The following is a 15,310-nucleotide window of genomic DNA, read 5'->3' on the forward strand; positions in this document are numbered from 1 at the left end:
CACCAAAACTATCAAAGTAATACACAGGACCACCTTCTCTTCTTATAACTAAAACCCAATGTGTACCATCAGTTGGATGTAGACTGACAATAATGTTGACGTTAGGTTCACTTGTGTTATCTGCAGTTTGATCTGCAGTTTGATCTATATCTTTTGTTCTAATGTCACTCATAGCATTATTGTCAATATTAAATTTATAATTGAATTCCTCAAAAGTTAGGATAAGCGTTTTTATATATAAATTTTATATATATAGAAATGGATAAAGGCGGTATACTTTTTTTCTTATTATTATAATTGGAATTTGTTATATAATATATGATTCCATACCGAGTAAATATACAAAACTAGAGGAAAGCTTTGGTGGATTTATGAACAGGAGTCTAGTTAGATTTGAATATGAAAAGTCACGATTACATACTATTGTTTATGGTGGAACTGGTACAGGGAAAACATATTTTATTAGACAATACTTAAAATTATACTCAGTCCTAAACCAAAACCAAAACCAAAACCAAAACCAAAACCAAAACCAAGACCAAGACCGAAACCAAAACCAAAACCAAGAGCAAGCTAAAAATATAGTTATAGTGTGTAAAGATGACAGAGACTGGATATATCCTGAGTCTAATAAGTTTTATACTGGGTTTAATAAATGTGATTTAAATATGATCACAAAAAATAATATGCACAAATTTCAAAATTGTGTAATAGTACTTGATGATATGGTTGATAGATTAAATAAGGATGTAGCTTATTATTTCACAGAAGGCAGACATTATAATATTCGAATGATCGTAATGTGTCATAAAGCAGCCCAGATAAGTAATACGGTTAGAGTGAGTTCTGATACTAATTATTTAACAACTTATAATGGGGCGGATCTATTTGAAAACTTTAATGAGATATATAAATGTGAACATAAATTCTATGAAATAATTAATAAATTAAACAATAACTACTATAATCGTACAGATGGAATGTCAGATGAACTTCGTTATTGCATAATTAAATATAATAAGAAGGAAAATACTTTTATTGTTATTAATAGTAATAGAACAATGATATATGATTCAAGAGTTGGTTTCCTTGATTTAAAAGCTCTTAGTTTAAAAGATGAATTAGAAAGAGAAGATGTAAATAAACCTATAGCATATATGGAACCACTCATGATAAATGCAACAGATAGAAATACCATTAATCATGATAATTATCAGTTTTATTTTAATAAACTTCCTACTTTAAATAATATTAAAATTCAGCATGATGTTCTAACTAAGGAGATGGTTAAAGCAAAAGGTTGAAAACAATTATCAAATGTTTGTGGATTTATAGGTTGGTTTTTAGTTATATCTAGTTATATTAATCCTGATTCAATAATAAAAACCGTTGGAGCCGTGGCAATGGGTGCAAGCAATATGTTGAATAGAGCAAACACTTTGGTTAACGTTGGATATGGAGAAGATCTGCCAAGCAGGTTCCCTTTTACACAAAGTGATTATAATGATACACAAAGTAATTATACTGATACACAAAGTAGCTTTGCTAATACACAAAGTGATTATACCGATCTGAAAAATAGTTTAGTTAATGGAGCACGTAAACTTGTTACACCCTTAGAAAAGCTACAAGAAGAATATATAAATGAAGAGATGGGAATTTTGACTAGAAATGGAGGAAAGTTTTTAACCAGACTATATGGAAATAATGAAGAATTTAGAGAAGAGATTATAAATTTTGTTAGAGATAATAAAGAATTAGGTCTTGAATTGATTTTAGATAAGAGATGTAAAACTAATACACTCAATACGTTAGGAAATAAATATTCAGCAGAGTGTATCACATCTAATGATAATACTAAAGTTTTAATTGAAATCATGGCGTAATATTATCAGAGAACAGACGAAGTCCGTGGCAAGCCAAGCAGTTTGGTAAACCACGAACAAAGTTCGTTGGAGAACCAAGAACAAAGTTCGTTGGAGAACCACAAGCAAAGCTTGTTGGAGAATCATGAAATAAGCTCGTTCACTGATCTGTGAAATGATTAAGTAAATATTATAGTTTACCCTATTATAAAGGCTTTTAAAATGTTTAGAGTGTAACTATAAATATGGAAACATTGCTTGTTTAAAATATCATTATGAATTATGTCATAAAGATAAAACTGATAAATGTATGTGTGGTAATATAATACTAAGTGGTATTTGTGCTAATAATTTTCTCCATGGGGTTGTTTTTAAAAAATGAATCTAGTTCTAGTTCCAGTTCTAGTTCTAGTTCTAGCTCTAGTTCTAGTTCTGGTTCTGGTTCTAGTTCTATCTATGACCCTAACTCTAACTCAGACCCTAACCCTAACCCTAACCCTAGCCCTAACCCTAACCCTAACCTTAACCTTAACCTTAGCCCAGAAGTCTTAACTAGAAATGGTAATAATTGTAATTCTGTAAAATCACTAACTGATTTTGATGAGACTAAGTATACATGCAGATGTTGTACTTCAGCTAACGTTAATTGTCCATATTGTGCTTCTGTTGTGAGATATGACGGGATACGGGCTCATGTAAAGAAACAACATACAGATGTAGATATACCTAAAGGGTTTAGTAGAAATTTGAGTGAGAAAACAATTAATCCTAGTTGGCAAAGCAATACTTTAATTGCTTTAGTTATTAGCCAAACTGAGGAAAGTTGTTCGTGTAAATATTATAATTTTGTATCATTTCTTATTAATAATGGGTTAAATATAGAAAAAGTAAAAGCAAAAATAAATTTATTGAAGAGTATAGATAATTTGAAATAAAAGTATAAAAAATATAAAAATATCAAAAAAAGGGAATCACTCTTTAAGAGCGAAAGAGAGCGATCTTTCTACTGGGGGATCACCCCGAATAAGAGTGAATCGCTCTTAAAGATTGAAATGTAAATTTTGCTTTGATTTTTTGATTTTTTATTTTATTTTTGATTTTAATTGATTTCTGATTGAATTTGATCGAATATAGAGAGAATGTATAGTAGTGGATAAAACAAGGAAATCAACAAGTAGTAAAATTTGGCCCTATTCGACATGCGTGATTAGCGTTTGGAGAAAGGGTCAAATATTGCCGGTGGTTGATTTCCTTGTTTTATCCACTACTTTCATAAGTGATCAAGCAAATATTTCTAGTGCTATTTTTAAATGTTGAATAGAAACGCATAGGCAAGAATAGAATACTTCATTTTAGCAGAATTACGGTCACGATAGCGCGACAACCCCGACGAGACAGGACGAGTTTTGGCAAGTTTGAGATTGAAAATGTTTGAGCTCAAAAGATAATAGAAAGAATAAGATAAATCAATTATAGGAAATTCAAAAGCAAAGAAAAGAGTGAAGATTTTAACAAAATTCAGTCATATATGTTATGTGAATTATAAATAAAATATTTACTATTTACATTCATTAAAAGGTTAATGTACCAAAAATTAGGCGAGTTTGGGGCGTGTGAGCAGGCGTTGTTTCATAGTTACATGCAAAAATCTAGTTCGTTTGAGATCGTTCACAAAGTTGCATTTACCATTTAAAATTAGTATATAAATATTATAATTCGACAACCATACAGTTCAAAACTGATTCACATTCTTTTTCTAAATGGTTATCCGCAGTTGTCGTTATAAATCTGGCAAGTTTGTTTTCTTTCTGAGTTTATTAACGTAAGTTAGGTTTCTAAGCTCTAAGATATTTTCTGTGCTTCAATACCCCCACTCAGATTATTGCCGCTAAGTAGTAATCTGGACTCGCCCAATAGTTGTTCTTGATGATGTTCTACTTTCTGGAGTGACAACAATTTTTATTTTTTCAGAAGATTTGCTGCCATTTCATCCGTTGGCTTGTAGATCAATTTGACTGTTGTTATCAACTCGTTCACGAAAGGAATGATATTTCGTTTCGATGTGCTTTGATCGTTTGTGAAACACCGGGATAGTTGCAAGCTTTATGCATCTCAGGTTGTCCTCTCCTATGATTGTGGTGGGCTCACACCGTTCATACCACAGTTCTCTAAGAAGACCAAGCAAGAAGATGGCTCCTGGAACCGCGGCTGGTAAACCCTGGTATTCTGCTTCACCAGATGAGAGTAGCACTGCCGGTTGCTTCTTGAATTCTGACAACTGACAAATCCCCCTTTGTCTACCTGCTTGAAATAGTATCCTGTGGTTGATCGTCTGTCATTGACGTCTGCACTCCATAATGCATCTGTTTCGCCAACTAGAGTGCTGTTGCAGATTGTTGGTAAAAAGAGTCTAAGAGATTTAGTATGTTGTAGGTATTTCAACGCGCGCTTGCCAGCATTGAAAGGCTCAACCGTTGGGGTAATTAATGAAGAGTGATAAAGCATTTGTGATCCACGTGATATCTGGTCTAGTTTTCTTAGCTAGGGATTTAATGAACCTAATAGTCTTCTAAACTCATGTGAGTCTACTCTTACTGAATATTCTTGAGCTACTTCAAGTTTTAAGTTACTTTCTGCTGGAGTTTTGCTTGTTTTTCAGTCTTGCATATTGAACTGTTCTAAAATGTTTTGAATGTACTTTTTTTGATCCAAAGTTATTCTTTTCAGTTATTGTTTTCAGAATCCGCATTCCAAGAAACCAATCAAGATCTCCTCTCTGATGTCCATTTTAAATTTTGAATCTAGTTTAATGATCTCGGTTTGACTATTTCCTGCTATGAATAAGTCACCAACCTAGGTAAGAACAGACAGTTTTTGGTCTTCTTTAGTTTTCAGAAAAAGACAGTAGTTATGTTCAACTCTCAAAACCTTGCTGAATTAAACAATTTAAAAGCTCCTGATACCAACTTTGGCTGCTTGCTTCAGTCCATATATTGATTTTTTAAGCTTTCAAACTAACTTATTACCATTGCTGTCTAACTTTTCAAAACGTTTTTGGTTGCTCTGGATAGACCTCCTAGTCTGTTTTAGGATGCAAATGAGCTGCTTTTACATCCATTTGTTTTAAATAGAAGTTTTTGATAGCTGATAAGGCTAGTAGAATTTTGAAGGTTTCTTATGTGAGCAAGGTTATTTGAATATTCAATTCCCTCAATCTGTCTAAAACCTTTTTCTACATAACGTGCTTTGAATTTATCAATATTTCCATTTGAGTCATGTTTAGTTTTGTACACCCATCTGCCTGGAATAATATTTTTTATCTTTTTTTCTTTTCGAGCTAAGTCCCAAGTTTCTGTTTCTTTTCAGCTTTTCATCTCTGATTTCATTGCTTAAAGTAATTTGTCCTTTTGTTTTGAATTATTAGCGTTTTCAAAATAATCAAGCTCGATGAAGTTTTTTTGCAATTGTGCTTTGAACAGCATGAGAACAGCTTATACCAAAGCGTTCCGTAGGTGCTCTAGGCCTATCAATTCATTTAAGTTATCTATATTTTGCTACTTCCTTTCTCATTTTATCGTACTCTGACCAAAGTTGTTTAGTTTTCTTGTCTGCTGAAGGAATTGTCGTTTGACTTAGTTTACATATCATTTGCAGTCTTGTGGGTTGTTTTACAGTTTTCTATTGTATTTTTTGACAGGTGCTGGAAATTTTGAACGCTTTTTTGTATGTTTTTACTGCGACTTTTGGACTGAACTATGCACTAATTTTTGTTTTTGGTTTGACGCTAGGACTTGGTTTTTCTTGTTTGGTTTCCTATTCAACTTCAGGTTCTTAACGCTCTCTGTTTCAGTTTTCTCAACCTCTGAACTTAACTTATTTGAGTTGCCTGTATCTTGAATTTCCTCTCTTACTCTGTCTAAGTCTAGATATGGAACGCTGTTTTCTGTGTCTTCGGTTTGGTTATGAAAACCTGGTAGGTTGTTTTCATTGAATTTAATTTTCTAGAAGCAAAAAATGGCCTAGTTTTTGTGTTTTGCAACAAATAACAAATTGCAGTTGTATAATCAGACAAACCAATGAACAGGCACTTTGTTGTCTTTGGATGAAACTTCGATTTTTTGCTGGCATCACGATTTTTTGAAAAGCCTACACAACCATATATTTTTAGATGGTCGCGTTTTGGTTTTCTACCGTGAAGCTTTTCCAAGCCTTTCTTTGTAATTTTGACTTTGACAACTAAAATTCTATTATACCATGTCGTATCTACGGCTCGAACCCAATAGTTTTTGGGCAATTGTCACTCTAATAGAGGGCAACTTGAAACCTCTTCTACAATTCTATTAAAACGTTCCGCAACACCAGTTTGCTCGGGTGTTTCAGGAGCTATGAATTCACGAGCTATTTCTTTGCTTAAGAAAAATTTCGTAAGGGCTTTGTTTTTGTATTCGGTTTATTATCCATTTTATCCCAAAATTTTTGGTCGGGCATAGTGTGTAACATACTCTTTGAAAGCTTGCAATGCTTGCGTTTTGTGTTTCATAAATTTTACTACTGCGTAGCCACTTGATCCATCTATGAAACTAATTGCATATCTGTTGCCTTCTATACTTGATGACCTCCCTGGTCCAATAACGTCAGAGCAAACTCTTTCTTGTTTTTTAGTTGTTTTTTTATTGCTCACATTTGGAACAGGTTTTTTCGATGTTTGTCCTAGAGCACAGGTTTCACAAAAATCTGAAGCTTGGGAAACTTCATCCATTGTATTTGCTACATCTCTAACGTTCAAATGTTCAAATCTTTTGTGCAAAAGTTTCGCTTGACCCATGTCCCCACTTAGGTTTGAAAAGTGGTGCTTTTTTCAGTATGTTAAAGAGAACTATTTGCTTCTTCTTATCAGTCTGAAGCTTTCTTTGTCTCTGAGTTTTAGCGCCGACAGAGCTCTTATTTTTAGAGCTCTTGTGTGAAATAATTCGTGTTGCTTTGGAACTAAACTTGAAACTGAAATTAGGTTTGTTATGTACTCTGGTACATGATGAATTTTTTCAAAAGTCAATTTATAAAGCAAACCTTTAGTGTCTCCTGCTTCCACATCTACATCTCCATTTCCCTCAATTTTTGTTTTGCCTCCATCCGGATTATTGACTGTGGTTTAGTTTTTGATAATTTCTAAATCAAGTTTTATCTATCAAGATGTGATCAGCGCTGATTGAATCTACTACTAGATCAGTTTAAGAAAGTTCAAATGATTTTCCAGCGCTTAAACGAGATGCTAAACTTTTATGAGGACTTTTTTGTTGTTGTTTACATGCAATTGCCAGATGGCCTTTGGCCTTGCATATACTAGGTACAGCGCTCTTTTTTCTGAAAAAAAAGCTGCTAAATTTGCAGGCTTGTTACATACAAAAGTTAATATTGGGCTTTGGGCTACTAGGCTTAGAAAAAGTCTTCCTAGGATGTGATTTGAATGAAAAGTGCATAACAATTAGTTGAGAAGCATTCTTTGCTGACATTGCAACACTATCATCCTCCTTCACACCAGCTCTCTGACTGTGGCTCTTTGTTCAAAATTGGTGAGACGCTTCCTCAGTTTCTTAAAGTTTTCTGCAGGATTAAAGCTCTCCTGCACCACAAAATGCTGGTGTTATAGACGTTAAAAACCATAGCAATAATCAGCGTCTCAAAAAACTTCACACACGCATGATTCAAACAGGTGACCAGTTCTCTCGTTCTGATTAAGTTCTGGTGGATGGCTTTGTCCTCTCGAAGTTGTAGTCTGGCCAACTGCCTCATCAGATTTATGACTGTGGTTGTCTCGTTGCTTCGGAATTGTTGCTGAAGAAGTTGTCTGGCCTTCTGGCCATCTCCGAGACCCTTGCTGTTCACACACTCATGTCGAATGAACATGAGGCTGCTGGCGTCTATCGTCATCGCCAGGTAGCACCAAATCTTGTTTTTGCGGCTCTCAACCTCTTGTGACGTTGTAGCTCTAGCTTGAGTCTGTGCCTCATGTTCTCACTTTTGCGCATTATAGGCGTCTTCCCTTAGTGGTGCGTAAATGTCAGGTAGCTCAACTGTGTCTGTGAGCGTTTCGAAGAAGCTTTTGATTTGTGCAAAGGCTGAGAAACGATTAATCCATGTTGGCTAGTCCTCGGCAACCCACTAAAAGTCATCCACTTCAATTTGTTATCTGATGATTCTATTATGAAATTTAAACTTCAAGTTTTTTTTATCACAAAATCTTATATACGAGGGAAGACTCAAATTTTTGATCTTAAATTTTTCGTCAACTTAGAAGAGCTAAAGCTGCCAACACTGACACTACAATCTTAACCAAAACTCTTTTGGCGTATCAACGGTCTGATAGCTGGGCCCATAACCTGTTAGCAGGATTAAGGACAAGATAGCGCAAAAAACCCGATGAGGCAGGACGAGTTTTGGCAAGTTTGAGATTGAAGCTGTTTAAATTTAAGCTCAAAACGTATTAGAGAGAATAAGCTAAATTAATTATAGGAGATTCAAAAGAGAAGAAGATAGTGAAGATTTTAACAAAAATCAATCGTACATATAGTCTGAAAGATAAATTAAACATTTACAGTTTACATTTAATAAAAGATTAATTTATCAAAAATTGGGCGATTTTGGGGCATATGAGTGGGCGTTTCATTTACCATTGAAGATTAGTAGATAAATAAAAATTTTCGACAAACCTACAGTTCAAAACTGATTCACATTCTTTTTTCAAAATTGTTAGCTGCAGTTGTCGTTATAAATCTGGTAAGTTTGTTTTCTTTCTGAGTTTATTAACATAAGTTAAGTTTCTCTGCTCTAAGATATTTTCTGTGCTTCAATACTTCACCATTGTGAAGTATTCTATTCTTGCCTATCTGTTTCTATTCCATGTTTAAAAAACACTATAAAATTTAACTGCACGAAGAATATTAATTATACAACGGAAAACCGTAGGGTGAACAAGTAACTTGATACATGGAAACCATACTTACTCAAAACTATTGCAATGTGTTCGCCCATTCAAAATTTGCAGATTTCGAATTTTTATTTTCAAATGAGCAAAAATAATGACTTCATGTAATTGAACGTTTACTATTTGCACATGAAAGCGTACATGTACAAATATTGTGTACTCTTTTTTAATAAAATGATCGGCAGTGATGACAAATAAAAAACTGAGCCAATTATTTTGATGACTTTGTTGCTATTGTTGTTACTAGACGTATCTTCTGAATTGGGCGGTTCAATTTGAGCGGTTTTTGAAAAGCGTAATTTCTTTCAAGAACATATATATTAATGTTGATTGTACCTCTTCTTGAATCTTGTATTTCGTATGACTTCTGATTTTTTCAATTAAGTTTTGTAGATTTAATTGCATAACTTTGTTGACTCTCAAGGGCTCCTTTCCCCATTTTTGTCAGATTTTTGTCGAGAATTTTAATTTTCCATTTTTTAAAAACTTTTTTTTTGCTTCCTATCATATCTTTCTTTCACAATGATGCTTGTCTTTCTTTGACATTACTTTTTTGTCATTGTTTCTTGCGGTTTTTTTGTCTTGGGTTAGTCTTTTCATTAGTGTTTGCTCTTGGTTTTTGAATCTTATTTTTGTTTCATTTCTTCCTATTTCTTTTATGCTTTCTCCGTTGAGAAAAAACAATGTTGATCTGTTTTTAATAAATGTTCAAGTTATTTCTATCAAATAGAGTGCTTCCTTGAGCAGATTTCAATTTAATCCAGAATCGTCAGAATGGTCCTCTGCATATCTTCAATGAGAAGTGTTTTTACACTTCGTCCGAGCGGAACAAAACCTTGTTGCGATCTTTTGTTTTGTTCGCTTTTAGTAAGAATTTCTAACCTTCTGTAAGTTTTCTGATGGCTGCTTTCTTGTTTTTTTTTGTTTCCTTTTTAGGTTTTGAAAGACTCTTTAGATCCGACTTGGCATGGCATCCGTTTAGTGCTCTACAATAGTTTGAGAAGCTAGTGGACGTTTTCTTGCTCGCGTTCCTGTATATGTATGTATTATCTGATTACCTAGCTGAGATTCATTTTAAAGTTATAGTGAACTGAACACGGTTTTCTCGATATTCGGTTCATGAAAAAGTGGAGAAAAAATTTCCGAAATCTCAGTTACTTTTTTTCCTGTTGTTTTTGTTTTTGTTGGGTGGGAGCCTCTAAGGATGCCGCTATTAGTCATCTCCAATTTTTTGGGGGTCTTAGTTGACGATATCTTGTTGTCGGTCCTGTATAATGTGTGTGCTATGTGAATGGATTTTTCCAATTAATAAAGTCCTAACTACTTTAATCGTCTGAAAAATATACTACTTTTTGACTTTTCATACCAAACATATATGATTCATTATTATTGCTAAGAATCATATATGTGACACGGGAAAAACTATATTAGAGAGCATTCTATAAGTTCAAATACCTCTCGTGATTCGAATTGGTTCTTTAACAAGCTGTTGGAAATGATCCAATTCGAAATTTGAATTGTCCTAGGTTGAGATTCTCGCTCAAAAAGTCCGACTCAGATCCTTGAGATCAATCAGTATCTTAAAGTGCTAGAATGAGACCAACTCAGAAGGGTGTGACCTATGGTTAGACCTCTACCATTCTTTTCGTTTTTCTGCTGGCTCATATTATTGCGTGAACAAACCATGAAATCCATTTTGATGCAAGCGTAGAAGCAACAGTGTCGGGCAATCATTATAAACAGTTTCTCCAGCTTGCGAATTGAGAACACTTCGTTCAATGTCACCTAAAAAAAACACCTCTCTCACAAAAAGACGAGCCAATTCCATGGCTTTTTTAAATTAAGCAAATACTTCGTCATAGAATAAACCATAACATTCAGTTGAATGATTCCTTACTCGAACTCCAATATTACATTTAAAAATTGTTACATTCAAGTGTGAAAAAACACATTTGTTACATTCAAGTGTGACAAAATACATTGCTTGATAATAAAAAACCGTGAACAACTGACCACCTTGAATCCTTAAGGAGTAGTTCACACCGGGATCGATCCACTAAAGTAAGATATCATCACAATCAAGTTTTCAATTTGAGCAAAAACCCACGCAATCGCGTTTTCAATTTAGGGAATTTGCATTTCTCTGCCATACTGCCCAGGCCTAGGCCTCGACTTATGAAAAGACTTTAAATGTCTAGTCGGGGGGGGGGGAAATATTGACTAATTACACGGTCGAGCTTCCTTGTTAATGTCGAGCTAATATCTTTTCATGGGTCAAGCTAAATTTTTTTCATAACGAAGGTAATCCAGCTAATGTCTTTTCATGGGTCCACCATTAGTCATTTCATAACCAACAAAGTCGAATTAAGGTCTTTTCATGGTTCCACCATTAGTCTTTTCAAAAGTCTGTTGTTTTCAGAATCCAAAATTTTAATTTTTTTTCTGCTTCTGTACATACAGATGAAGAACCGGAGCATGACTAAATAGCTTTGCACCAAAGCAGTCCAACTCAAGAAACGGATGGAAAACTGCCAAAAGCCTGAAGAATTTTGTCAAATCTTATGAGTTATGGCAGCTAGAGTATATTACCACGTTACGTGAATCTTTGAATTCAGGTAGCTTAAGTGTATTGGTCCAAGTCCCATTAGCGATGACAAAATTCAGGCGTTATTCAGCATGTCTTCCCTTCCAAAATAATGAGCAATCTTTTTCTAAAAAATAATACAAGTTTTTGAGGGATATGTGATTCTTCTGAATCGTAAAATATGAAGGAGCATGCATGCTGACTACGTTATATGTAATATTGCTCGTAAAGTTTTAATGGCAAAAAAGCGGACTAATGAAAAGACCAATGATGTTCTACTTTGATTGCAAACATTGTCGATTTTAAATCCACCCCAAGTTTTAGTTCGAGCCAAAGCCTTTTGGTAAATTTTTGGGTCTAGCTAAAGTCTTTTGCAAAGAGTCGAGCCTAAGTCCAGATTGTCTTAAAGTCAAGCTAAAATCTTTTCATAGCTCAAATGTGTCGAGTTTGGTCTTTTCATAGTACTTTTTGGTCAAAATCTGTCTTTTCATAAGTCTGTACCTAGACCTGGGGGATGTTTTCTCCCACTCAAACATGTAGATATCACGAATACAAAGAAAAATTAAACATTTACACGCTCAGAGGTCAATTTTTTCCACACAGAAAAATGTAACAGTGGGGTTTCGATGGGAGGATTTCTTAGGAAAATGCAACTCAAAACTCTTACATCGTTTTCGGCTTCAATGGGCTGCAAGGAAGGTGGTATGACATTAGAGTTAGGGTGTAAAAAATAGATTAACCCCTAACTCTTACATCATTTGGTCTGTCAAAGAGGTTAAAAATATTAAGAGTGCGGGAGTAATTTCCCATTACCCCAGAACTCATCATTTGACATCCCTCACATTGAAACCTTAAACGATGAAAGTATTTTGAGCTGCATTATCTCAAGAATCCACCCATTGCGGCCTCAGTCATACACCATTTGACCCCCTTTAACCAGATTACCCCCGCACTCTTACATCATCTCACCCCTGGCAGCTCCTCTCTTACACCATTTTCACCCCTCTCAACATGATACCCCCGCATTCTCTGTACGCCAGTTTACCCTCCCTGGAAGCCAAAATCTTACAATGTTTTAGCCCCCATACTAGAAAACTCACAGTCTTGAAACCACAAGTTCTGTCTGTACCTTCTGTCACATGTCGATGCCTCTTGGGCGAGTCGTTTGGTGCTCGGTTGAGGGGCATCGACTTGCCTTCTTTTTAAACTTTCTGGTCTGTTCTTTGATATTTTTCGAAAAACCTTTGTCCACAAAATTACCTTAAATCCATTGTTGCCAAGTGCCCTTTTTGGTTTCAAATTCTTGTTTTATGAATCAATATCTGTTAGTTTACAACGATTTTGACAATTTTGTTGTAAATATTTAGCGCCAATGAATAAAGATTATCGATTTCGATAACACCCTCAACCGGATCTCCTTCGACCCCGGACTATCACAGCTTCATAGCTTGCGCAGTTTTTGACGGATAATCTATATGAATAAAATTGTTTAGAATTAACGTGTCTTTCCCATTATAGCACCCCATGAAATTATAGCCCACCATTATAGTATAAATACCATGATTCGTGGGGCTATAGGTTATCTGACCACTAAGCTTAGTGGCTATAATGGGAAAGACCCGCATCAACACCTCTAAACAAATTTCCCTTCACTTTTACTTTATTATGCCCCCTGGCAGCCCCACTCTTGAACCCCTTCTCCACCAAAAATATTCAGTGCTGGAGTCAATCTTGATTGACATCCAGAAACAAAACTCAGAAAGACTATTAATTTAAAAGAAAATATATCAAATTACTGAAACAAGAATACTTGATTCTGATTGGTTGAAATTATATTTTTATTTTTTCCCCATGAAAATCATGCAAAACCTTTCCTTTAACTCTTTAGCTGGTCACTTCAGAGTCAGACCTGATTTAACAATAAAGTATATAAATCTCTCTCTACTCCTCTGGTGAAATATAGTTGAGGCTAAGTTTTGACTGCAGCATTGGGTTCCGTGCTCTGTTCACTAGTACTCCCATCGAAGAGGACCAGACTAGAGTCATAGACCTTTAATTAGTCAGGTAAGCCTTAAGATTATTTGTATTCTTGAGACAACCAGAAGACAACCTAAATTATACCTATTAGAAGGTAAGCCCAGAACACGTCTTATCTGGTGCGACCAGTGTTGGTAGCATTCATATATTTAACCAAAATTTCATTTTTTATCTTACTCACTTGTATTATAATAACACTTTTAGCTAGCTACAAAGTCACCTGTAATCAGTTATAATGGATAGTGATATATCGTTAACACTTTTTAATATACACCTTGACTGTTCACCGAATAACAAAGAAATTGTTCACCGAATTATTATAAATTTTAAAACAAATTTATTTCTAGATACAAAACCAGTAAGTCACCACACCTTGTACAAACAACTTTCAGCACATTATATACCAGCAATATTGTTACCAGCAGATCAATCGAATAAAAATTAGATATTTCAACTCACCGATGAGAATGGAAAAACGATTGCCAATTTAATAACCATGGTGAATATAACCTGGAACAAATAGTACGCAATTTCCTCAGCGAACATGAACTAAAACAAAAAAACAATCTATCAGCGATAATAGCATCAACTTACAAAATAATACAAGACTGTACACCTTACCTAACTGAAAACAAAGATACACCAAAACAATCAATCCACCAATCACTGAGACAAAATATCAAAAAATTTAATAATTGGTTAAATCGAATAGCAAAAATTAGTTAAGAAATTAATGACGAAATTGCTAGAGATGTTTTGATAGTAGTTTCAGAAACATGCTTTCTCTATTGGCTGAATAATTTTGAATACAAAAACGATGCACGAACCTTAATTGCAAAAGTGTACGAAAAAGAAATACAACTCCTAGAAAAGATAGAATTACAGAATTACAACAACTCTGGGACAAAAACAATATTTAACCGTACTATGAAAACATGCTACAGATAAACTCCACATGTAATAATTAAAAATCGGGAAAAAAACAAGAAGTTGCAGACAAACAACAATCAGGGTCTTTATCAATGACGACACCATCAAATATAACGTCAACCTCAACACCAAAAGATATTTCAAACTACACGACTTTCCCAGGAAAACATAAATCAACCCTAAAGCCAGATAGATTCCTAACCGCAAACCTATTTCCTAATATAAATAATTATGCACAATATCCATCAAATGACATAGATAATGACAGTGATCATGAGTACTCCAGATCCCCACAAATAACAGAAAGACCAAGAAAACCATACCTTGCACATAAATCAATCAATTTCGAATTCTGAAACGACAATGAATATACTATTAATACCGCAACACCAAATATAAACACATGCCAACACGATAACAACTCGAATAACCAAAACAGATACAAATTATTAAAAAAACATGAAAAAAAATTCTACTAAATGAGCAAACATCTAGAACAAAAACAAGAAAACCCAATTGAACCATGCATTTGAACAAATTCACCAAACAATAATAGAATTTAATACACAACAGAACCAGATAATTGGAAATACAAGTAATAATCAACGGTTAAGCACACTTGTATCAGAATTCAGACCGAAACTTTTACAAGTACCAACCAACGATGAGCGAGATACCACCCTCTTGGAACCAGCACTAACATTTTATAAACCATTGACATCCATGAGTATAAACGACGAAGCACAAATGGAACATACAAACTCTTACGGATCAGTACTCACAACAATAAACCATTTAACGGCACAGAGCCTGGATATACTGTTGAAGAATACCTCAACAGCATAATCGCAGCAATGTTATTCAGTAGCTGTATTCAGTAACTGATCCCTAGTACTTAGAATTGAAACATCA

General features: G+C 34.4%; 2 protein-coding genes across 2 annotated transcripts in view; both read right to left on the reverse strand.

Annotated features, from left to right (window-relative positions):
- Window positions 1–15,310, reverse strand: part of LOC142337704 (E3 ubiquitin-protein ligase RNF185-like) — a 464,852-nt gene that overhangs the window by 302,862 nt on the left and 146,680 nt on the right. The window lies entirely within an intron of this gene.
- The window catches only part of LOC142338454 (uncharacterized), a 176,417-nt gene that overhangs the window by 71,081 nt on the left and 90,026 nt on the right, over window positions 1–15,310 (reverse strand). Inside the window, exon 3 of the mRNA XM_075388220.1 lies at window positions 10,531–10,632. Coding sequence (XP_075244335.1) covers window positions 10,531–10,632 — 102 coding nt within the window. The remainder of the gene's footprint in view (window positions 1–10,530; window positions 10,633–15,310) is intronic.

The sequence above is a fragment of the Convolutriloba macropyga genome, chromosome 4 (genome assembly GCF_964194025.1).
Source record: "Convolutriloba macropyga chromosome 4, txConMacr16.3, whole genome shotgun sequence".
NCBI lineage: Eukaryota > Metazoa > Xenacoelomorpha > Acoela > Convolutidae > Convolutriloba > Convolutriloba macropyga.